Consider the following 24,577-nt stretch of genomic DNA (forward strand, 5'->3'; position numbering starts at 1 on the left):
TAACACAATAATAAAGAGTTTGGATAAGGAGTTTATATATTGATCTTGTTTGTGTTGATCTTGAAAATCAGGTTTGTGGAAGAGTATCGTCATCTTCTCATAAATTTATTGAGAAGCAAATTTGCGCAAGATTAACAGTAGAGAATATATTTTTATTAAAATGTATTTGTGTTATCCAATTGGTAAATATTCATTTTAATCATTAAAATATATCTCTTTATTTTTATATAGGATTATTATTAATAATAAAATAATAGTAATGATTGTTTATTTATTTAATTGTATTATTATGATTAATAATATTGTATTATCACTGACTAAATCTATTCTTAAATATTTAAATATAGTGTTTATGATTATTTGTATTATCATATTAGCATTGTCTAAATAAATTGTTTATGAATATTTGTAATAATAACAATTATTAATAATAATAATTATTATTCTTTCTAAATCAATTATGTATTATTTGTTTATTATTAACAGTAATAACAACAACAACAATAGTAAAGCTGTTTCCCAGTGTGTAAGGATGCAATATATATCTTGTGGAAAACAGATTTTAATATATCAAGGAATTTTGCTCGTTTTAAGTATGTAGAGATGTTTTTACTATTACTGGTGAATGCAGTTTACATGAACTAATACATACTGACTAATTCAATTGCTCAGTTTTATTTAATATCTTCAGTCAGTCCCTGAATTGTGTGGCTCAGGAGACGGCATGGATGAGCAGATGAATATTAAAATTTTTAAAAATCATTGCACTAGAATTGTCGCTGCATGTGCATCACTGAATGTGTATCATACGCGAAGACACACTAGCCACAGATCGGAGTGCATTTAAAGGGCTGTGTGTTCTGGAGAGAACAATGCCACTGTCACTTTCCACAAATGATAATAACTGCAATGAGCAAAGAGTCAATTCCAGTGCTGGATCGTCACTCATTTTAACACACACCAAGGAAATGAAAACCATTACTTTGAGATGCTTCCCTTGAACCCTTCCCTACCGTAAATGCTTAAAAGCTTAAAAAGAAACAGCACTAGCTCCCAGCGTTTATATTGATTATATACTTTCCGTCGCCTGGTTTCAGACCTCTGGGTTCTAATAACGATTGTTCACTTTCTAACAGATTCAACAGTCTGCCTTGATGCCCTCCTACTAATTCCTCTGCCACGACCTTTGACTTTGAGTTCATAATGCCGAGTTGTTTTTTAATTGTACGTCTGGACCGAGGCATGATGCGCCGGGGTTGATTGCGCTGTTAACCTGTCCACTAACCGCTCATTATAATCACACAATGCTTAATTAGCTTTGATTGCCATTGTCTGGCACGTCTTGCACTCGCTGTACTGTCATTAGACAGTCAACAGTTCGTCCGCTGACGTTCAACCGCGAGCAAGGACTCCGCCGGTTAATTCACTGAGGGAGACGTTGTTTTCACTTTGTTATGCTCACAGCTTGGTCGACTGTAGATGGGAAGTAGATTAAGGCTGCTGTCGATAGCTTCAAACTGCTCTCGCTTTGCTCCAGTCCTGGATCAATGTTGCTTCAGCTTCAAAGCCAGCATGTACTTCTGCACTTCCTTTTCTGGCTTACCTTTAAATCAGCGTGCTCATTTATTCTCTTTTTAACTGTGTTTATTTATTAAGTGTTTTTTAAGTGTATCACATGAATGCAGTGTTATTTTAGTTTTGCTTTTGCCAAAGCAACATTTCTAATTTTCATTTAGTTTAAGTGTTTCAACTAATATTTATATTTTATTTTATTTTTTGCTTTATTTCAATTAACATATATTTTTTTATAGTTTTAATTTTAGTCTTAGTTTTGGTTAACGATAATAACCCTGAATGGAAGTATATTAGTGTGTTTTTGGTTTTATGTTTTACATTTTACACTTTTTTTTACATCCGTCTGCATGCTTGTTAATTTTTTAATTTTTTTACTTATTACTTACTTACTTACTTACTTACTTACTTACTTACTTACTTACTTACTTACTTACTTAGTTACTTACTTACTTAGTTACTTACTTACTTACTTACTTACTTACTTACTTACTTACTTACTTACTTACTTATTTGTTTGATTGTTATTTATTTATTTACATTCATTCATTCTTCCAATAATTGGGGTTGGTAAAAATATCTTATATTTTTGAAAGGCTGCAATTATTTGATAAAAATACAGTAAAAAAAAAAAAACATAATATTGTGAAATATTAATACAATTTGAAATAACTGTTTGTAAACTGTGATAAAAAAAAAATCAGGATATGAATTATCCTTTTTGCTAACAATACCAATTTAACACAGCCTATTTAAATAAACATGTTCCGATTGGTCTGTTGGTTTGATTCGATATCTCGCCTCGACTTCATCTCTCTGTGTTTATTTACAAACCCAGCGTGTAACTTCATGCTCATGTAGTTATTATTATCAAGGTTTGTTTCTCAGTGTCTGTGCATAAAAGCATGCGTTTTCTTCCCCTATAGTTGCGAGAACATCTTGCGAAGGGTCAGAGGACCCTGGCAGGGGAGGGCATGTCTCAGATCGTGAGGAGTCTCCTGGAGTTAATGTCCCGTAAGAATTATTACAGCGGCGACCTCTTATTCTCCGTGGAGATTCTCCGAAATGTGACGGACACCTTCAAGCGAGCAACCTACATCCCAGCTCCTGACGACGTGCAGGTGTGTATGTGCCTGTGGGTGTGTGGAAAGATATATGGGGAGATGACAAAATCTGTGACTGGGCAATATTTCTTTTGAAGATTTTAATAGGAATTATAATTATATAATAAAGAGTTTTAAATAGGAAAAGTACATATAATATACTCCATGCAGGCTTAATACAAGGCTATGTAATGGCATGTATATCATAACAAAATTTGATCAATGCTTGACATTTGATTTTGATTGACTTGATCTGATACGCTGCTTCTGCTCCTGCAGAGGAAGTACGACTTGCTTCTGCTATAAATACTTAATAAAATGAAGGGAAACATGCTAATGCTGCTAGTCAAATCTAGACAGGTGGTGCTGGGGAGGTGGAGGGCTAGAATACGAATTTGCATAGCGCACAGAGTAAGTGTATCCGTTTGCATTTGCTTGTAAATGGCAGTAGTAATGGATACGTTCCATGCTGTGGAAGTTACATTAAAACAACAGGTCAAAACGCGAAGAGTTTCATGGCTGAAATACTCATGTATTACCTTATGTTTAATTACAAAATGTTAGAGAACAAACACCATTTAAAAATATATATATTTTACTTGAGTTTGAAAAACTCAAGAAAAATATAGATACATTGTAGATAGATAAAGCAAAAATAGATTCATATTTGTTTTCAAAGAATATATCTTGAATTCGAATCTATTATTTCTTACTCCATTGACATTATTTATTCAAATTTTAAGCATAAATCGAACCTATTTTTAGTGAGAATTTTGCATAAAACAAACTAAGTTTCTCTGAAAGCATCTTACACGCTTTAAGTAAAAGTATCTTGTATATTTTTTATGTTTTTTATATAAAAAAAATACAAAAATCCTAAATAAATAAATCATTTTTTTGCAGTGCAGGGTAACACATTTCTCAATTTTTCTTCATTCTTTCATCACACAATTTCCATCTCTCTCTTCTTCTCTTCTTTTTCAGAAATTCTTCCAGATTGTCAGCTTAATGTTGGACATTGAAAACCTTGAGAAGTGGGAAGACGCTCACCAGGTAACACGTCCGTCCTCGGCCCTTGCAATACACCTGCCAATATCCGACCGAAGAACGCAACTTTTCATGTCTGTGTGCCGTGAGTTTTCATTTCCCCTCAGACAGAGCTGTGTCATCAAAGCCAGGTCTGATCGCAAAGATTAGCAACAAATGTAATCAGACATCAGACCAGGCTTTGGATGTAATAGAAACCGACTGTACAGTGTGTTGGGATAGGGATGTGCTGTTATAGCTGCCTCTTTGCATTACACCGCTCCATTAGACGCTATTTGACTTTAGATGCTGTGCAGTTTGGTCCACGGTGTCTTCGATGTCAAGCCAGGACACTTTTGCATAATAAACTTTCCTCAAACTCAACTATCCATGAAGCCTTATTTTTTCTAATTCACTGAGGCCGAAACTAACTGCAGGAGATCATATTCTGACTCACTTAAGAACATACACTTTTTCTGCTGATGCCAAATTACTTGGAATTATGGGATGGTTATTCTTTACAGTCCAGATTTAGTGCGCATCATGTCAGAATTACCAAATACATCCATTTTTTTTTACTCTTTTTATGTGGAACAGCAAAAGCTGCTTAGCTAATAGTCTTATTTTATATGCCAATTTGTAGTTGTGCTTGCTTAGGCGAGCATATAATTATAGCTCATATTTTGAGGTAGGGATTTGAACAAACCAGTCACATTTAACTGTTTGTGCTCCATTCATGTTTGATTCATTAAGTCATGTGAATTACTACAAGTAAGTTGGAGAATAATATGTTTGTCCGGAGCATTTTGTTTTGTAAAGAGGAACGTGTATTGTGCAAAAATGTTATTAACATTATAAGTGAACCTCAAGGAACTTAAAAAATCCTTGTCATAACCCCTTTAAATGATGTGACCTGTTGAGGAGAGGTGTACTATTTCTGCAAAGCCGTTCACAAGTTTGGGGCCAGTAATATTTTTTTTGAAAGAAATTAATACTTTTATTCAGCAAGGACACATTAAATTCATCAAAAATGACATAGAAGACATTTTCAATAATGCAAAGATTTATATTTCAAATAAATGCTGTTCATTTGAACTTTGTGTTGATCAAAAAATCATGGAATTATCCTGGTTTCCACAAAAATATAACGCGTCGTGAAAATAAATTGTTTTCATTATTGATCATAATAATACGATATGTTTCTTGAGCACCAAATCAGCATTTCTGAGGGATCATGTGACACTGAATTTTGGAGTAATGATGCTGAAAATTCAGTTTTGCCATCACAGGAATAAATTACAGTTAAATATATTATAGAAATATATCCAAATAGATCATGCAGTAATGCATGTTACTGCATGATCAAACAAATGCAGCCTTGGTTAGCACAAGAGACTTCTTTCAAAAACTTTCTAAAATCTTAGCAAATGCATCGTAACACTTTGTCAACCATGATCCAAAACATACAATACTGTGTCATTCTACACCAATGTAGAATGCTTGATGCCACACAGCCCTCCTGCTCCCATAATGAACCCCGCCGCCATTACAGTGCACTGTAGCCTCTGATGTCACTTCTGATGTAAACATACAGTATTCGTTTCATCATGTGTATAGTGTAGTTCTTTTTTTGAAATTATAGGCATGGGATACAGTGTGTGGAGGTAATGGTGACTAATGGTCACATACCGAGCAAAGTCTGTGCTGCTCATGCTCGTGACTCTAGTGAACGTTTATGTTTGTGTATGTATGCGGGCGCCAGGTGCTTAGCTCAGCGTGACTGAGCCAGATTTTGGTGTTAAAGCACAGTTGAGCAGGCAAATCTTTGACACACCTCCTGCTCTCCCTGCTCAGTAAATGATCATCTTCTCCTGCGAGCCTGCTGGAGTGTTCACAATGTCCCCTCAATGCGCATTCTGTCTGCCAGAGTCTTAAAGGGGAAGTGTGCATTTTGTATAGATACTTTGTCAGTGTAAAACATGTAAGCCATTTGTACAACATTTTGTCCCACTTGTGCCATAAATTGTCATTTTCAGTCACACGATCCAATAGAAATCATTATAATATGCTGATTTGGTGCTCAAGAAACATTTCTTATTCATATTAATGTTGAAAAAAGTTGTGCTAAAATTATTTTGAGGAAACCATGATACATTTGGTGCTTTTGCATAGTCTGTGCTTGCTGTTTAATAAACATTTGAATCTTAGCAAACCAGTAGGACTCTAAACTCTGAACTCTGTCATTGAAACTAGCATGTATAAACCTTAAATAAGCAATTTATTAATCCATTAAAAAGGAATTTATACCTGTATGATATTACGCTTTACCCACATTGGACCATCAGTTTAAAAAAAGGAATGAATGGATGATTCAGCTGTGGGCGCCATCTTCTGGTGAGACACTGGAATTTATTCGGCACGATTCTCACAGTGCATTATGGGTATTCTCTAGCCGTTGAGTGTACATCAGTTGTACACTCGTTATTGAGGTGCATTGTGGGATTAAATGAGTGCACTCGATAACGTCCTCTGTGGTTTTGGACACCACTACAAATGTCTGTCGCTTCAAATAGTGCCATATTTAAGGGTACAGAGGGTGATTTCAGACACAGCCGAAAACTGATTGGATGGTGAAACGTGGGCATTACTTACGAGTGTGAGTTTGCTGAAGCACTTGGTTAGTATTATCCAATAGCCTGTGCTGAATAAGTGTTGACAGCTGAAGGTTTTTAACTTTTTTTGTTTATTTCGAATAAAACACATTGATACATCAATCACAGGGATTAAAAAGGGACCATTTTGAATTCATTTTGACTCTTAAGTGGGAATATTTGCCTTGTTAAAGAATAAATATGATGGTATGTGCAAAGGTTCTGTGTTTTATCAGAGCCTATATATTTTGTTGTGCCAATATTCTTTCAGTTTTCTTTTTCAGTTAAAGTGAGGTTCTGAGAACAAAAGCATTATTTATAAACGTGACACCCGTTCATGGTCACACGTCACAGCCTCTCACTGTTAATTCAATTTATAGTGCATGTATATGTGAGTTATTGTGTTTGTGATTGTCTCAGCCTGGTTGTCCTTCATAGTTTGACACAACATCTGGACACTTACAATGTGTAAAAACAACAAGAGCTATAAATAGCAGAGATATTGAGCTAATATACTGTATAACCAATCCAAGATTTAAGTACAGCCTTTGTATTATTTGTATTACTTGACGTAAGCTCCATGGTACATTTTAAAGTACGATAACAAGTTGTTTTGGAAAATATACCATGTTCTTTTTGAATGAATGGGTATACCATGTTTTTGTAGATGTAACTTTATAAGACCACGACCAAAAACTTCTCAAAACTACCTTGGTATACCATGTAAATATGATTGTATGTGAATACAGTCATTTTTTTAAACTGTGGTACTGTATATTTCAGAATATTGTTGAATTGACGTGTTTTTTTGGTTATGATACCAGATGTATTCAATTTTGTGTACATTTGCCATTATAATATGGTAAATCAGTTGAATTTACTTTAACTGTCATTATACATAAATATATATGCATACGTATACATTTCCACAGAAGCCACAATTTACCAATTGGAATGTCCAAACTCAGATATGGCAACTCCATTTCCAAGATGTTCAGTCAGCTAGCGTATTTTCCCCAGACTAAGAAAGTTTTTTTGTGTGTGTGTGAAAGATACCAGAAGCCTGCTTGGGAAAGAATGATGTCAGTTGTCCTCCTATTCATTTCAAACCAACAACGAGCACCAATCTGCTTTGTTTCTCATCGAATGCATATAGAATCGCCATCTGCCACATATTAGAAAACGTTTCATTTGGGATGAATTCAAAACGAATGCAAACCAAAAGTGTATAAATGCTACGGATTGATTCGCCTACGGCACGGAGTAACGATACATTCCGTGGACAATCACGAATGGCTTCATTTCCACACACGAGAGGAAGAGCAAAATTCCAATTAGATTGAGGAATGGGCTCCATGTTCTCATGAACTTCACTGTGAAATGTGCACGTGGCATGCTGTTTTCTGGAACAAAGGCCTGGTGAATTAAAACCCGCTGACAATTTATAAACATGACAGAGTGGAGAGCGGGGGAATGATGGTATATACTGTGCTTCATCTGACTTGTGGATGCTTATTTTCCATCATCGGTTCACGGCTGCATCATAAACTCCCACTATCGGGCTGTAAACTGATTTTTTTTTTTATAAAAAATGTACTGAAAATGAAAAGTATTTGAAGGTAGAATGTATTGTTTTCTCAGTAACAAACTATTTGTTTACTGTTGACAAGTATTAGTTACATTTTAGTCTTTAACAGCAAACTTTTTATGGTAATTAAGTTATGTTTGTCTGGGAATTATGAGCGTTATTATGTACACTACCATTCAAAGGTTTGGGGTTGGTAAGACATTTTTAATAGATTTTTAAAAAAAGTATCTTATGCTCACCAATTCTGCATTTATTTGAGCAAAAACAGTAATATTGTGAAATATCATTACAGTTACTGTTTTCTATTTTCATATATTTTATATGAATTTATTTATTCCTGTGATGGCAAAGGTGAATTTCCAGCATCATTACTGTAGTCTTCAGTCACATGATCCTTCAATCATTCTAATATGCTGATTTGCTGCTCAAGAGCAGACATGGTTTAGATTAAGCCAAAATTAGGCCTTAGTTCAATCAGGATATTTAAGTATATTTTATAAACATGCCATAGAAAAAAAAAAAGAAAAAAAAAACTGGTGTGCATCTTTAGACAAAACAACGGCACTGACATATTTTAAGATTATGACAATGCAAGTTGCTTTCAGTTAAGACAACTCAAACATGCATTTTAGTCTGGGACTAGGTTTAAGCCTTGTCTGTGAAACTGGGGGCTAAAGAAATCATTTATATAAAGTCTTATTGACCCCAAACTCTTGAACGGTATGTTTCAGAGATCATACCCAAAAACGGGGCTTGAATAAACCTCATATCTTGTTTGTATGTGTATTTTTTGTGATTATGCGACTTCCTTCCAGGTCTCTCCGGGTTCTGTGTATCTGATGCGAGTTGTGGAAGACTTCATTCATCTAATTGGAGAGGCTCAGAAGCCGTTCCAGAGCTTTCTGGTTGTCACCAACAACCTCAGTGAGTTCCCATGGCATCTACGCAGTAGTGCCACAAATAAAGGTCATGTTGTCCTGCAGTGAACATCTCTTAAAAGTGCTTCCGTGAAGCGTTTAATACTTGAACTTTCCAGAATGTTAATCTGTCTTTCTCTGGTCCTGACAGTAATCACCATCCAGCGAGAGCCCGTTTCGGCTGTTTCCAGTGACATCAACTTCCCCATGAAGGGGAGGAGAGGGATGAAAGACTGGGCACGCTCTTCAGACGACAAACTCTTCATCCCCAAGGAAGTCTTTACCTTGTCCTCCGATGGTGAGTGCAAGATATGTTGTGTGCAATTGTGCTCTTGAGGGCAATACATGTTCAATTCCGGCTCGCAAAATCCTGTCTGGAGAAAGAGGCCATATGATGCCCTTATACGAAGTCTTGATTTTGTTTTGTTTTTTGGATTTACTAGAATAGGTTTTTATGCTTGAATGTTCAAAAAACTTATTTTGTTCACTAATTTGACATAGTTGCAGCTCCTCACTTCCCAGTCTGTCAGTAACGCTCTGTTTAATTCCTGTCTCCATGAAGCCCCTCCTTCTGTAAAGCGCAATGTGCTCTGATTGGTCGGCTGGATCAGTGTATTGTGATTGGTCAACCGCTTCGAGCACATTTTCGAAATGTCACGCCCCTTACCATAACAGTAATTTTCAACCCACTACTAACACAACTCAACCAGGCCTTGCCCTTTTTTATGTTCTTATCATTTTTCCCTTTTTTTCTTTTTGCATATGCCTTGGGCGGGAATTATTTAAATGAGGAATATTGTGAAGCATATGTTCCCCGGAAGACTACAATCAAGGCATTTCAGGGAGTTCAGAAAGTGCTTATACTGACAGAGAATTTGTGCTTTGTTACATTGCAGATCTTTTTCATGCTCAAACAGCAACATTACACACTAAAGACATTTGAATAAGTAAAAAATAATAATAGCATAAGTCATATTTAAATGTGACATATACAACGTGTAAATACACACTTTTTGTTTGGTGTATCATGGAATCAATTTAAAGGAAATATGGTACTGGTAGTTATTTTTTTCATCATAGTAGGTTTTCCCTCATAAAGTCTGTGTTTTTCGATCATCATGTAACAGTACCGGTACAGTATGTGAGTTCCACTGCATCTCTGCATGCAGCTCCATCATTGTTATTGATGAGGTCCTGGTGTCTCTGACTATCCCGTCAGGGTTCAGCTGCTTAATGTGAACTGCTCTGGTGTCCTAGCATGTTATATGACTCTCTTCCCTGTCACATTTGACATTCTTTAACATCTTTCTCCTGACTCTTTTACTTTTTCCCATTCTTAGAACATATACACACTGCCAAGTTTTGTGTTTTGCAACCATATTTAAATGTGGGAATGAGTCACCTAAATCAGCGATTTACATTGGACATCTACAGTAGCAGCGACAAAATACAGTTCCAAAATGATTTGAAATAGATAAATATGGGAAGTGTTTTCACCTCTTACCTAAAAGTTGATTAGTTGTTACATTTAGTGTGTTATCCTGAATATGCATGATTATATTGTTAGTGGCTGCCACCTAAATTATACAGAAAGCAGGAGTTAATAAATGGGACAAATCTAAACCATAGGACTGAAAGTATCGCCTTTCAGGTAAAAGAACGAAATATATTTGCGACAGAATTTATTCATGACAGAACAAATTTGCATATTTACAGAGCCCATAAGGGGACATAGTGCTGGAAATGATAGGAGAAAAAAATATATTTTCTACTTATGCATTCACTCTCTAAACTTAGCATTCCCACAAGAAATTTTACATTTGCTCGCAACACTTTTGTGTTCTCTGGTAAATTATTGCATTCCCCCAAGAAATTTTGCATGCTTGCGAAAGCACTGAAATACAGTTTTTGCTCCCACCTTAAATGATCTTTTACCAGTTTTCTTTTCACTCTCAAAAGATAAAGTAAATGTAAAAGCATTGAAATAAAATGTTTCCTCCTACCTTATATATTTTGCCATTTCTATGGAATCGTGTTTCCGCCACAGAAAAAAAAGCTAATTGCGACATTTTATCTCACAATTCTGACTTTTTGTCTCACATTTGCGATTTTACATCACAGATGTAATATGAAGTGTATAAAGTGTAAAAATAAACGTGATATTAAGTCGCAATAGCGAGTTATAAAGTCAGAATTGCGTGAAATAAAGTTGCAATTGTGTTATAAAGACAGAATTGTGAGAGATGCGAGAAAGTTTTTTTTTTCCTTAGAACTGGATTTTATAACTTTAGAAAAAAATTCAGAATTGAGACTTTATATATCATGCAATTCTTTCTGACGTTATATCTCACAATTCTGACTTTATATCTCGCAATTCTGACTTTATATCTCGCAAATCTGACTTTATTTATCAGAATTGTGAGCTGTAAACTAACAATTATTTGATAAAAAGTCACAATTATCTTTTAAAATGTTTTATTCTGTGGCAGAAACAAGCTTCCAAACATATCCATGTCCATGCACTGATAAGAAAATAATAAAAATTAAATAAACCTGTAAAACTATTTTTATGTTAGCATGATTTGACAAATTCCAAAACCAATTGTGCTATTGTTGATTTGACATTTGCCATTCAAACATCGTTCCCCATTCAAGTATTTACTGCGCAGTCGAACTCCTGTACACCAATAAATAACCAAATATGTGTGTACAGTACAGAAAAGTGTGTAAAGTTGTGTTTAGCTGCATTTTTTTTGTATGTGGCCTTACAGAACTGAATGCAATCAGTCAGCGGTTTGGGAAGAGACAGAGAACACGGTTGAGAGAATTGGAAGAATAAATGGGCCAATGAAAATCATAGTGATCTGCCAGCATGACAGACACTCACTTCTCAGACTTCTAAGATAGGGAGAGAGAAAAAAAACAAAAAAAAACGAGAGATATTCTGCCGGAGAGAATAAAAACATGGGATGTGGGTGGAGAAGAGCTGGTTTGAAGATTGAAGAGAGCTGAATGAAATGGAAAAAGAAACAAAAGGACATCAAAGAAATGACCATTAATGCTAGTGTCTCGTCGAGTGTCTCAACAACTCCAGGCTAAACCATTACTGACCTGCGTACCCGTGGAGGACCGCCCAGCAGGAAATAACAAAAACTTCCTGTCCCGACACACTCCCCTTTCTGCCCACTGCCATCGGAGATAAGATGGCTCCCTGGGCAGAGCTTTGTCCGGAACGCTTTTTTATAGAAAGGAGGAAAGGTTCATCATGGTCCTTTCTTAAAATAGCTTTGTTAAAGTGATAGCTCAGAGAATAGAGGGAAAATAGAAGTCAGGCTCCATTCAGACCAGACCATCAGGGCTTGTTGTGTGATTGTCATCCATTAACTCATAGTTTAACATGCAGTCAGAACCGCTGTGGAGCTGATTGGCATTTGATTTGCTGAGGCTGATGAGAACTGCAGTATCGCTGAATGTGTTACGTCATCTGTCTTTTGACGTCCCCGTTCTCAGTGAAGGGGTGATACACGCCTCCCTTTATTCATTCAGCAACAGCAAACTGAGCTACAAGAGTCATTTAGTTGGTGTTTGGAGGTTTTGGACATTGAATTATCTGTGTAAATGGCTGATGCACATTTTTAGCACATGTTCCAAAGTAGCACTTCCATAAAATGTATTGACAGAATAATTTTCTAATTTTCAAAATTATATTATACATATGTGCAGTATAAATATATATGAGTTAGCTTTTAGTTGTATATTTTTATTTTCATTTTAGTTAAAATTTTTGTAATTTTGCTTAATCTGCTTTTATGATTTTTATTATATTTTAAATATTTTGTTTTACAACTAAAACTGTAATAACAAAATATGTAAAAAAAAAAAATATATATATATATATATATAAAAATATATATATATATATATATATATATACCGTATTATATTTTTTGGTTTGACTATATATATATATACCGTATTATATTTTTTGGTTTGACTATATATATATATATATAGCCTTTTTTAAATGTTTAAAATAATTGAAATAAGTTGAAACTGAAGTTGAAGTGCGAAAATGACTAAAACTAAAATTTTAATGAAACAGGTTTGAAATTATAATAAAAATCATAAAAGCAGATAACAATATTACTAAAACACAGAAATAAAAGCTAATTCAATTTATAAAAAGAATACATAATAGCATATAAGTAATACTAAAACAACACTAGAACATACATGAAGAGAAACATTTTCAGATTCATTTTCAGATTCATTTATAAAGTGCATTTCACAATAAAAATTGAGTATTATAAACAGAGTATTATATGTAGTATATGTTATGTTATGTATGGTATGTTAAACATCTAATAAACATTCTACAGTTCTAAACCATAAATTACATTAGAGAGGTACAAATGTACAAATGATACATGCTAATGAGATCACATTATCACGTTATGATACTCTGTTACAGGAATATTCTTTTGCATCAGAGAGTATGCATACTGTGTTCAGTGATTTTAACCAGCTCTATTCAAGCTCAATTATTAAACCTTAAATTGCATAATGACAGTGGACATTGCAACGGTGAATTCAGCCATGCTTGGGTGAGTTTCTCTTCATAAAAGTTGCAGTGCCTTAGAACAGGTCTAAATGTTCGTTTTCCATCTCCGACTGAACTCTGAATAGCTGTGAGGACTTCCATGGCCACGTGAAGACAATAGAGCAATGAAGTATGGACTTTAGCCTCGTTACATCACCTATTACTGTATCGCTTTCACTTCCTGTCCAAAGTATGTCCTCCATAAGTGAAATATGATGGCATTTACTTAGGGACGAGGGAAAAGCATTCCGAGGAGAAGAAGAATTGCATGAGAGTGAGGAGGGATGTAGAAGAAAGAGGTCCATGATAAATAGTGTCTGAGAAAAGAACAGATGATGAGGTGCATGTGGAGGCAGGGCACTCGTGCAGAGGAGAGAACAAAACAAATGATATGAAAACCACAGAGATGAAACGAGAGTACGGAGCCAGTGGGGAGGAGTGGACAGATGGCCTGGGAACAGAACCGGTTGTCATATATCTCGACGAAAGTCCTCTTTTCTTTGTCTTTTAAATGTCAAGCTATGCACGGACTCTCTCTAAGAGTTTTCTTAAATGCCGTTCTTTTATATTCTGCTTTGTATTTTTGGTTCACTCAGCTGGAGCTGCTTACTATGGTCATAATGTTTGTTCTGATGTGATCATTTTTTCCCTTCATATTTGAATACGAGTATGTGGATAAAAGGAATGATGCTTGTTTTCCCTTCATGTATTCACATTTGATGTACATTTTTTTTATTAAAATAATTTAGATGCACACACACACACACACACACACTGGGACATTCCAAATATTACAAGTAGTATGTTTTGATAATGTGACTCTTTTTGTCCTGTAGAATCAGACGACACACCGTATTTTGTGATCGGAGCAATCCTGTACCGCACCCTCGGCTTCATCATGCCCCCACCAAAGTAAGTCCAGTCCTTCAATGTGTGTGAATGCGTGCGTTTGCGTGTTTGGTTACACTTTATTTCGATAGTCCACTTTAGACATTCTACTAACTATAAGTTACTTTTCAACTACATGTCAACTAACTCTCATTAGATTATTAGTAGACTGTTAGGTTAGGGTTAGGTGTTAGGGTTCGGGTTCGGGTTAGGAGAACAAGTTGACTTGTAGTTGCCAAGCTACTTATAGAATGTCTGTTTGGGGACCAACCAAATAAAGTGTTAGCATATATTAAGCAGACAGTCTACTAATACTCTAATGAAAGTTAGTTGACATGTAGCTGCAAAATTACTTATAGTTAGTAGAATGTCTAAAGTGGACTATCGAAATAAAGCGTGTTTTAATATATTTTTGAAAGCTATGTCAAGGACAATCATTATGTTACTTATTACGATTGAGACCTTGCACAATTACCAAAATGTGAACTTTCAGGGTTTGAGTGGAACAATCATTAAGCCTGTGTTAATCTGTCGAGAAATGAGCTTATATGCTAAGATGCTTATTTTAAGGTCTTGACCTTACCCTTTATATTCTGATGGGAGGTCGACAGTTCATATGGTAAATTCAGGTTAAACGGGACACATTTACCCAGTCATCTCAATGACTAAAAGTGTCCCACCTATACTTCATAACCGTTGTGAATCCAGTAAATTTTGCTACCTTTGTGGGCTCATTGAGCTGCCATACTCTACTCTGTACTGGTTTTAGACCAGCAGACTAAAATGGACATACAGTGCTTTCTGTTCCTATAATACCTCCTATTCCTGCTCTACCTGTTAATCCCATGATCCATGCCATGGATATCCTAATGTTGTGCCCAGGGATGTGGCTCTTAAAACCTCAAATTAGCCACGTTACACAGCTTACACACTATAGCTGGCCTGCCTTATCACACTGACTCAGCTGTTCTCGCTCTGTTCACAGAGATTGACCACAAGTGATTCGAAATTCATTTTGAATAGTAGTTTTACATTTTGAATGAAGTTATATTTGATCTATTTTTCTGTGTGTTATGAGTTGATTTATAATATCAATAAAATGATTCAATTAAATGTATAACATTTCTCTGTTGTTATCATCATTGTTATCTAGTGACAATTTAATTTGTAATAGGCAGGTAATACAATTGTAATGATTTATTAACCTTTAATTTGTGGCTATTTTTATAAACCTTTAATTTGTGCCCATATTTTTAAATTGGTAAACACCCAAAACTACAACAACAAAAAAGTATTTTATCATTTTATTTTATTTTATAAAATATAATTTTGTAGTTTTGGGTGCATTGTTTTTTTCTAATTATATTAGTTTTATTTTGGTTATGACAAGTTTTTATCTTGTCAACATAACTACTTTTTTTTCACGATTCATTCGAAATAAAAATTATGCATTGTGACAATAATTAAACTATTTGGCTAAAACACAAATGCAATTGAGGAAAATATGACAAAATCTCATATGGTATTTTTTTAGGAGCTCAGGGTTAACAATGACTGTTTTCACAAATATTTTGTTCATATTCCTACAGTCACGCACCATTTGCACTTTGAGTGTGGACATAAGAGGTACTTATGAAAAATAATCATGCTGCGCGGGGTTAGGGCAAGTGTAAGGCTTATTTTTTAAGAAAAATATTTTTTTCGGAAAATAATGTCTTGTGTCCTGCTCAAGCCCTGCTGGGGTCTGTAGTTCACTGTCCAAACTCACTGAGCATGTCAGCGCTCTCAACCCTGACGAGGAACACACAAGTGTGGCGGCAACCGCTGCTTGTGTTTGCTTCCGTCTCTATTGTGAGCCATGTTACAGGTCCTGGTATCCAGGTCATTGCTCCTCACTGTGGTTGATTGTGACAGGGCTTGTTGAATATGTATGGGATCAGGGCTATTTGTTTGTTTTTAGTCTGCTTTTGGTTTTTGTCTCATTAATTTTCTGCGCAGAAGACAGATCCTTGCTCCCACTGCCCCAGAGGGAACTAACCTGCCCGATTTGTTTGTGACAGAATGTAACTCCATGTGACCCAACTCCCACGGATACACAAGTTTTATCTCTCTCCATAACACACACACGTACACTCTCACACACACCAAAAATGGATGGATTTGTTTAGCGTAGGATGGTCCAAAATAGCTCTGCCATGGATTTAAAAGACACAAACACACAGACGCGTGCGCAGCGGCACTCAGCCATTGTATCATGCTCTGTCATTGAATACCATCCAGGGTTCTGCACCATTCAGAATTCAGTTGGATCAAATTGAATTGAGGTGGCATACAGCATGCAGAATTGTATTTAGAATTGAAGTAAAGTAAGTAGACATAAAATTAAAATGCTCTAAATGTAGATTATGCGATATTTGACATGCCACCGATAGATTTTGTATCTGTATTACTTAATTTTATTAATTTTATTAACTTTTATTAATTTTATTTGGCGGGTCAATTTGACCCGCAACATAAAATTGAGTTATCAAAAATACTGGTTATATGTATATATTATTATTATATATATTATTATTATTTTTTTTATTTTTTTATTTTTTTATTTTTTTACATTTTGTGACAATTTCTTGTTTAGGGTCTTGAACATGACCCTTTGATGGTATTTAAATGTACATTTAGGCCTTTGGCAGAAACTTTTATCCTAATAGTTGTCAAATACAGTTTAAAAAGAATGTGTTCACATGTTTATTTTAGTTGTAATGTGCTAAAGTATTAAAATATAAAGGTTTTTTTTTTTCTCCCCATGGTGTGATTTTTCATGAATTGTATTGATTCCAATTAGGGTCAATTTAACCTGAAACATAAAAATCACACTCAGAATTGAAACATACAAGGGTTACATTTTACTTAAATATATTACTTCCCCAACAAAATTAATGAAAAAAGATGGGAATAAATATGCAGAATTAGTCAGAATTTATGATGCAATTATGTTTTGACACAAGATGTGTAACTTATAAAAATCCTCTGTTGAGTGACTATGTTGGATTTGTTTGAATTTCAGTTTCAAATTTCACTATTCTGTCAATTAATTTCAAATTCCAATTGATCATCTGTATGTTTTGTGGCCATTTCAGTCAAGAAGGGAGACCGTTCTTAAATTCTGAATGTTGCTCAACCCTGATACCCATCGATAGATGTAAAATGGAGCCTGAAGACGATTTTGGATCTAACTCGCTCTATGTTCCTTCCTTCCAGAGATCCATTCGTGATCACCTCAAAGATTCTGACAGTGACGGTGCGTCCTTTACCGAAACCAACCGAGCCCTTGGTATCAGTGGAACTTGCACCTTTGCTCAATGTAAGTATCTTATGCTTTTATTCATATTGTAATAGGCATTAGGCTGTAATAGGCTGTACAGATAACTTATGTCTTTTTATATGTTTTCATATTTCCCCTTTTTGGTCTAACTGTACCATTTCTTAAGACCTATAACCAATGCACATTCACTCATGCTGACAAATTGCCTCTGCTATGGTGTGAACACAAACTTCTAGCACAGTGAGTCTATTTGAACACCTTAATCAGGCACGAAATACAGTTCTGTTACGATGACCCTCTATTAATAATCCTCTCTTATGAATAGTACATCTTTAACAAGCCCTAAAAACACAGGACATAAAGTACTACACATAAAGGCTCTCAATATTTTATACGGGTGGGGAAAAAAATGTAATAAAAATATACCCGCAAGGATTTATGCAAAACGCGAAACCTGCAGATTGGATTGTGCATCAGTGCAGATATCAGCTGTGCAGAGAACACTGCCATTGTGATGTTCCCCGAGTCGCCATGGCAACCTTTACCTGCTATCTCCTCCTTGGAAGCGTGAGTTTTGGGAATGTGGACGTGATTCATGAACGTTTTCTATGCACACGTCCCTCGTCACACCGAGGTCGTGCCCCGCTCAGCCGTGGTCCTGGGTGAGCCCCATCTGCATACGAAAGACCTTGGCGGGGGTCGTGTCCAGATTGTGCAGCGGTGCCCTGGCCACAGATGTTTGGAACATGGGGGGTGGGGGGGGGGGGGATCTGAGCCTGTGTGTTGGGACTTGTCCTCTCTATGTGGACAGCTGCTCTGAGACAGCCTGCCTGAGCCATCCTGACCCCCAGGGGATGCTGGGAAATGGAGGCGGTGCACTCCAGATGTGTCATTGGCGGGCGCTCGTCCCCATTCATCAGTCGTAATACGTCTGTGCTGACGTTTGTCCCAGTTATTGATCGCCGATGTCATCCGCCTGTCAGTCATTTGAGAGCCAAAATGAAATGATGTATTCGGTTGCATGTTTTGTTTACCACCTGCGATGACAAAAATGCTCCGTTCATTTGTTCTCATTATGAATGGGAGTAAGAAAGCCATCTGTTTGTGTCTCTGGGAATGGACACCATACCGGACACTTAAAACTTGTCTTACTAGACTTATGTGACCCTGGACCACAAAACCAGTCACATGGGTACATTTTTATAAATTAAGATTTATAAATCACACGAAAGCTGAATAAATAAGATTCCCATTGATGTATGGTTTGTCAGGATAGGATAATATTTGGTCGAGACTATTTGAAAATCTGGAATCTGAGGGTTCCAAAAAATCAAAACATTGAGACAATCTCCTTTAAAGGTTTCCATTTATGTTCGTGATTGTGCTGCATCCACTCACAAAAATATATTTTTATATATATATATATTTATGGTAGGAAGTTTACAAAATAGCTTCATGGAAAATGATCTTTACTTAATATCCTAATGATTTTTGGCATAATTTTATTTTTTTTTTAAATTTTGACCCATACAATGTATTGGTGGCTATTGCCACAAATATACCCGTGCGACTTATGACTGGTTTTGGGGTCCAGGGTCACATATTATAATGATCAAACAGCTGTGTGAATATTTCTGGACTCTGCGGAGGGGACTGTGACCGTGTCAAGCATCTGTCATTCAAACACGTATTACTTTGTCTCAGCTGTCAACATGTGACTCAATCATTTGATCCAATCCAGTGTGTGGCGTTGCTTAACCACTTGGGGGCAATGAAATGTTTAAAACAGTGCGAGTGTCTGTATCTCGCTGAGCCTGCCCTCATTTGAAGTATACAACCTCTCTGAGACCACATAACAAGACCCTCTGATTCTGGCAGCCGTAACGGTTGTCTGTTGTACCCCTGAAGGTCAGAGGTGATCATTGCTCAGGTCATAAGATCCCGTCTGGGATTCCTCCTCCTAAAAAAACATAGTAGGCATAACTTGAGCAGAGCCAGATTAGTCAATTATACCGGTTGATTCGCTGAAGAATCGATAATGAGCTGTTCATCCAGATATGCACCACTGAACACTGATTAGAGCCTCACACTGAGCATCATCCCAGACTCTAACCAATCAATGAATTAAGAAGAAGAGTTTTTTTCTTCTTCTTTTTTAAATTATTCATCTGGAGTTTGCACTCGGGGCTCAAGAGAAATGATCATTATTATTAGTATTATTAGTATTTTTGTCTGACAGTTGGGAATACACATTTTTCTGTTATTATATATATATTATTATTTATATGTATTTCACATTCTCAGTTTTGTATGACCAAATTACTCAAAATTAAATAATTTAATAAATGTTGAAATGTATAAATAAATCTTTAAATGCATAAATTGGTACTTGTATATAATTGGTATATATATATGTATATATATATATATATATATATATATATATATATATATATATATATATATATATGTATATATATATATAGTAGTGAACATTTTAAGTGGATCAAAACCTTTCATCAAAGTTATACATGAATTTTGAACAATACTCGTTCTTGTCTTAGGACAACTTTGATTAACCTTTTTAATGAACTTTTTCATGAATATATAATATATGTATATACTTGCTTGCCTCCACATTTCATTTTCAGGGTTACGGTTGTAGGCACGTCACCTTTCAAACTCTTTCTAGTTTCTAGTCTTCTAAGTCATTCTCTTCAAATGTATTGAGCTTTAAATGATGGCATATTCTGTGTATGATCCCCTACTATAGTGAAATACACCAACTTTTACATCATAATATAAAATGGACACCTAGATGGACACTTTACAGTTAGTTTTATGACATATATGAAGTATATATACATATAAAAAATATATTTATATATAAATTCAAATTATAAAAAAATTATATTTAATACTTTGTTCATTCATTCATTATTATTATACATTTTTTGTATTATTGTCCACACACTAGAACTGGGTCTGTATAAGGTTAAGGACAATTTAATCACACGTGCAATATGTGAATATATTTGTATTAAATCATTGAGTCAGAAATATGATACAAAATAAAGGACCCTCTTGAAAATGAGATGTTGCATCTCAAGAGGCTATCCTTCAATAAATTCAAAATTCAAATTCAAACACATTGTTCGTTAGGTTTCAGGCTATAACAACACATGTTTCAAATGAACGCCAATCATTGTTTGTTTACAGATGCCACCTGGTTTTGATATGTTGTTATATAAATCAATGAAATTCACATATGTTCTCCCTCCCTTCACAGAGACAAATGCAATATTTATGACATTTTCCTCTCTGCTGTACTGCCATGCAACACTTATTGTCATGTTTTGGAGTCATTCGTAACTCTTTCTGTCTTCTTTCTCCTCTAAGGGCACGACAGATCCTCAGTGTGTGGTCTGGGACTACGGAAACCCGTAAGTCATGCATCTGCAACCCCCTCCACACACACACACACACACACACACACACACACACACACACACACACACACACACACACACACACACACACACACACACACACACACACACACACACACACAATCTCTGTCACATGACTCTCACTGACATATATTATAGATCTCATATTATGTATTCAACCCAGTTGAGAGCATATTGACATCAGTGTTTGTATTTGCAGATCATAATGAGTCCCCATGATGAAGTCTTTGACACTACGTTAATTGAATTAGCGAGATGAAATAAGCGCATCATTCTTCTCACCTCAAGCGTCAAAGTGAGAATTCGACACCCAATTCCCAGTTTTCAAAACACAATGGCTTCAATCTCATGATTTGATTGTCTTGTGATGCGATTCCCATCCAAAAAAACCTGTCAGTCGTCACGACGGGAGCTTTATTACTGCATTGTCTTAAAAAAAATTAAACAATGTTGCTTTTCCTGAGGGATCTCTATGAATTGACACACGCTGCGTCCTATTTCACTCAGTAGGTTCTTGTAAAGTTCAGGCACTAGGTTTCAAAACTGCTCCCCCTACTGGTAGAATTTGGCATTGAGCGTCTCTCAGCCTACAGATGTACAAGAAAATGTCAAACAAAAGAGTTTTTTTCCCCTATTTTGACTGCATCGTGAGCTCTTGATGATGTAATTCTGTCTCTTGATATGCTTTGGTTGCGTCTTTGGTTGCGTGTGCCTGTTTATTTAGGAGCTTTTGAGAGTCGCGCATGTATTCTAGTTCACGCTCTGTTTGTATTTGTGTCGGAAAACATCTGCGCTCGGAGTCTGTTTATATCGGGGAGGAGCGATACAAAAGAGTTTTTGAAGCATCACAAATAAGGTGAGAGAGAAAAGGACAAAGAGAGAGAGACGCGAGATGCATTCACACTGACAGCGAGTTACTGTCATTCTTTGACAATGAGCCAAAGAGACTGTTGCCAAAGCTTGACCTTCGGGCAACTTTGGTCACCAGCTACACGCTTCCAGAGCGAGGGACACGGTGCAACGAAGCTAAAACGTCGCGGTTTTAATGGATAAAGCTGTTGATTATGATGGCAGCTGCGTCTGCTGTGCCGACTCGTAGACAGAATGTACCTGTGCGTGAACGCCGGAATCTTGTGTGTCTCGAGTATTTCCTTTTGTGTAACTCCCCGCTGGCACAGCACACCTCACGCATCATTAATACGCACCGGGAGGTGGTCGGCACGGCAACAGGCAGACCTGACTAGACAGGAGAATGGCGGGCGGTAATTACTGGAGCAGAAACACCCTTCTATCTGCAGGCCGCAAAGTCAATTAACGCAAAAAACCTGATTACCTCTCCCACCAAATTACATTCCAAATCATTCCGAGATGAATGCGCCGGTGTGATTAAAAAGAGGCGAGATATTGAGATTGTTATCGCTATTATAAACCCAAACATGGCAAAATCACTCCCAAAGCTCAAGCCAGTGGAGTGAAGCAACATCCAGTGCTCTTTATTCATTATCAGACTCTTGCAGGGGGAGATTGATACTGTACTGTATAGAAGATACAATTAGAGGCTCTGGACTTCAGGTGTATTTTCTCTTGCAATATAGATCTGTTTGTGTTGTCACTGTTTTGTTTTTTTTCCCCCTCATGCAATTATCTGTTCATTTAAACAACTCCCAGCTTCAGATTTTCAAGATTACGATCATCTTTCTCTCGCCTCCTCTTTTATTGTTGTCTCCTGAACCACAATAGAGTGATTTCTAATTGCTTCCAGCTCACTGTAGTTATTGCACTGTGCCTGTGCATAATCAAGGAGAAATGGTGCAGTTTGCTTTTTCTTCTTCTTCTGTGAATTAATTTATTCATAGCAAGCATCGCTCTCTGATGCAGATTCAATTTCCATGATTAGTTAAATTGATTCAACAGAGAATTGATCTTAATTTTTGCATGTCTTCACTTTGCATGTCTTTACAGACATTAGACATTACCTTAATGACAGACATTAGACATCACCTTGAAATAGACGTGCAATTTTCAAGCGTGTGTGTGTGTGTGTGTTTAATGTTAAGTATACTTTTCGAGTTGTAAAAATCGCTGAGACCGTAAAACTGAACATCCTAATAAAATATATTCACCGTTGATCACAAAACTCAAGCTGTTTTCAACCAGCCTTAAGTTTGGACATTTCATTGTGACTCTACAATCAGGTATGTTGATATAAGCCCATTACTCATCTTAATTAATTCACAATTTTTTTTTTTTTTTTTTTTTTTCTTCTTCTTCTTTTTTTGGACAAAGTCCTTAAAAGCATCTCTGGAGAACGTAAAAAGAGGGGGAAATGAACTTTGCACCGTGCAAGGCTTGTAATCATAAATTCTCTTTTATGTACGGAATAACCTTACCAGAGTTTCCTTTTTAATGTTTTATTTTCTTTCTTCCAAAGCTTACAACTTGCCTAGGCTTTACTCTTGTACAATCACAATAAATCACATTTAATCCCTCCAACCAAATCGAATCCTCCACGGGGCCATTTTAATCAAGACTGGCAAAAAAAAAAAGCATGGTGCTAAGCAACGCATTGCTTTTGATTATGATAACGTAATGGACTGACTATATGATGTGTGCACAGCGGCTGAGTAATGCTTTTCCAGAAGTGTGGATGTGCAGCTGTGGCATGTGTGTATGGACTCAGGGGGGCTATCAGAGTCAGTCTTGCGCTGTATTTGTTACCGGTTAATTTGTTTTGAGTGAAGCTGTGTGGAATTTGTTTGCATGTGGAGGGGCAGATTACGTGCAGTTATAGATGCGGATGATGTTTGTGAATAGAGCGTGTTGATGTTACATGGGCTTAAGGGTATTGATGGAGCTCGGGAGTGGGAGAGGGGCAAACATGGTTTGTCATATTCATTAGCATTGCATGGTTGACTGACACCTGTAAGCAGTTATTCTCTCTCTCTCTCTCTCTCTCTCTCTCTCTCTCTCTCTCTCTCTCTCTCTCTCTCTCTCTCTCTCTCTCTCTCTCTCTCTCTCTCGTGTGTGTGTGTGTGTGTGTGTGTGTGTGTGTGTGTGTGTGTGTGTGTGTGTGTCTTTTTGGGTTTTGGGGGGTCCCCATGAGGAACACAGCTTATAAATCATACTGAATTATGGTTTTTTGAAAATGTAAAAATGCAGATTTTTTTCTGTCATGGGCAGGTTTAGGAGTAGGAGAAATGGAATATACAGTTTGTACAGAGTAAAAATCATTATGTCTATGGAATGTCCCCATAAAACATGAAACCCCAACACGTGACAATGCTAATGGCATTATGATCCTTCATAAATCATTCTAATATGCTGATTTGCTGTTCTTATCACCATCAATGTTGAATAGGTGTGCTGATTTATATTTTGTGAAACCATGACACCTTTTCAGGATTATTCGCTGAATAGAAAGTTGAATAAACAGTATTTTT

General features: G+C 36.1%; 1 protein-coding gene across 9 annotated transcripts in view; it reads left to right on the plus strand.

The window, feature by feature from the left end:
- The window catches only part of adgrb2 (adhesion G protein-coupled receptor B2), a 303,614-nt gene that overhangs the window by 182,016 nt on the left and 97,021 nt on the right, over positions 1 to 24,577 (plus strand). For all 9 annotated transcript variants that reach the window (XM_079591890.1, XM_079591891.1, XM_079591885.1 and 6 more), the window contains 7 exons: positions 2,499 to 2,693; positions 3,660 to 3,728; positions 8,756 to 8,864; positions 9,009 to 9,155; positions 14,294 to 14,369; positions 17,604 to 17,706; positions 21,067 to 21,110. In XM_079591890.1, coding sequence (XP_079448016.1) covers positions 2,499 to 2,693; positions 3,660 to 3,728; positions 8,756 to 8,864; positions 9,009 to 9,155; positions 14,294 to 14,369; positions 17,604 to 17,706; positions 21,067 to 21,110 — 743 coding nt within the window. The remainder of the gene's footprint in view (positions 1 to 2,498; positions 2,694 to 3,659; positions 3,729 to 8,755; positions 8,865 to 9,008; positions 9,156 to 14,293; positions 14,370 to 17,603; positions 17,707 to 21,066; positions 21,111 to 24,577) is intronic.

The sequence above is a fragment of the Phoxinus phoxinus genome, assembly GCF_949152265.1.
Source record: "Phoxinus phoxinus genome assembly, chromosome: 19".
Classification (NCBI taxonomy): Eukaryota; Metazoa; Chordata; class Actinopteri; order Cypriniformes; family Leuciscidae; genus Phoxinus; species Phoxinus phoxinus.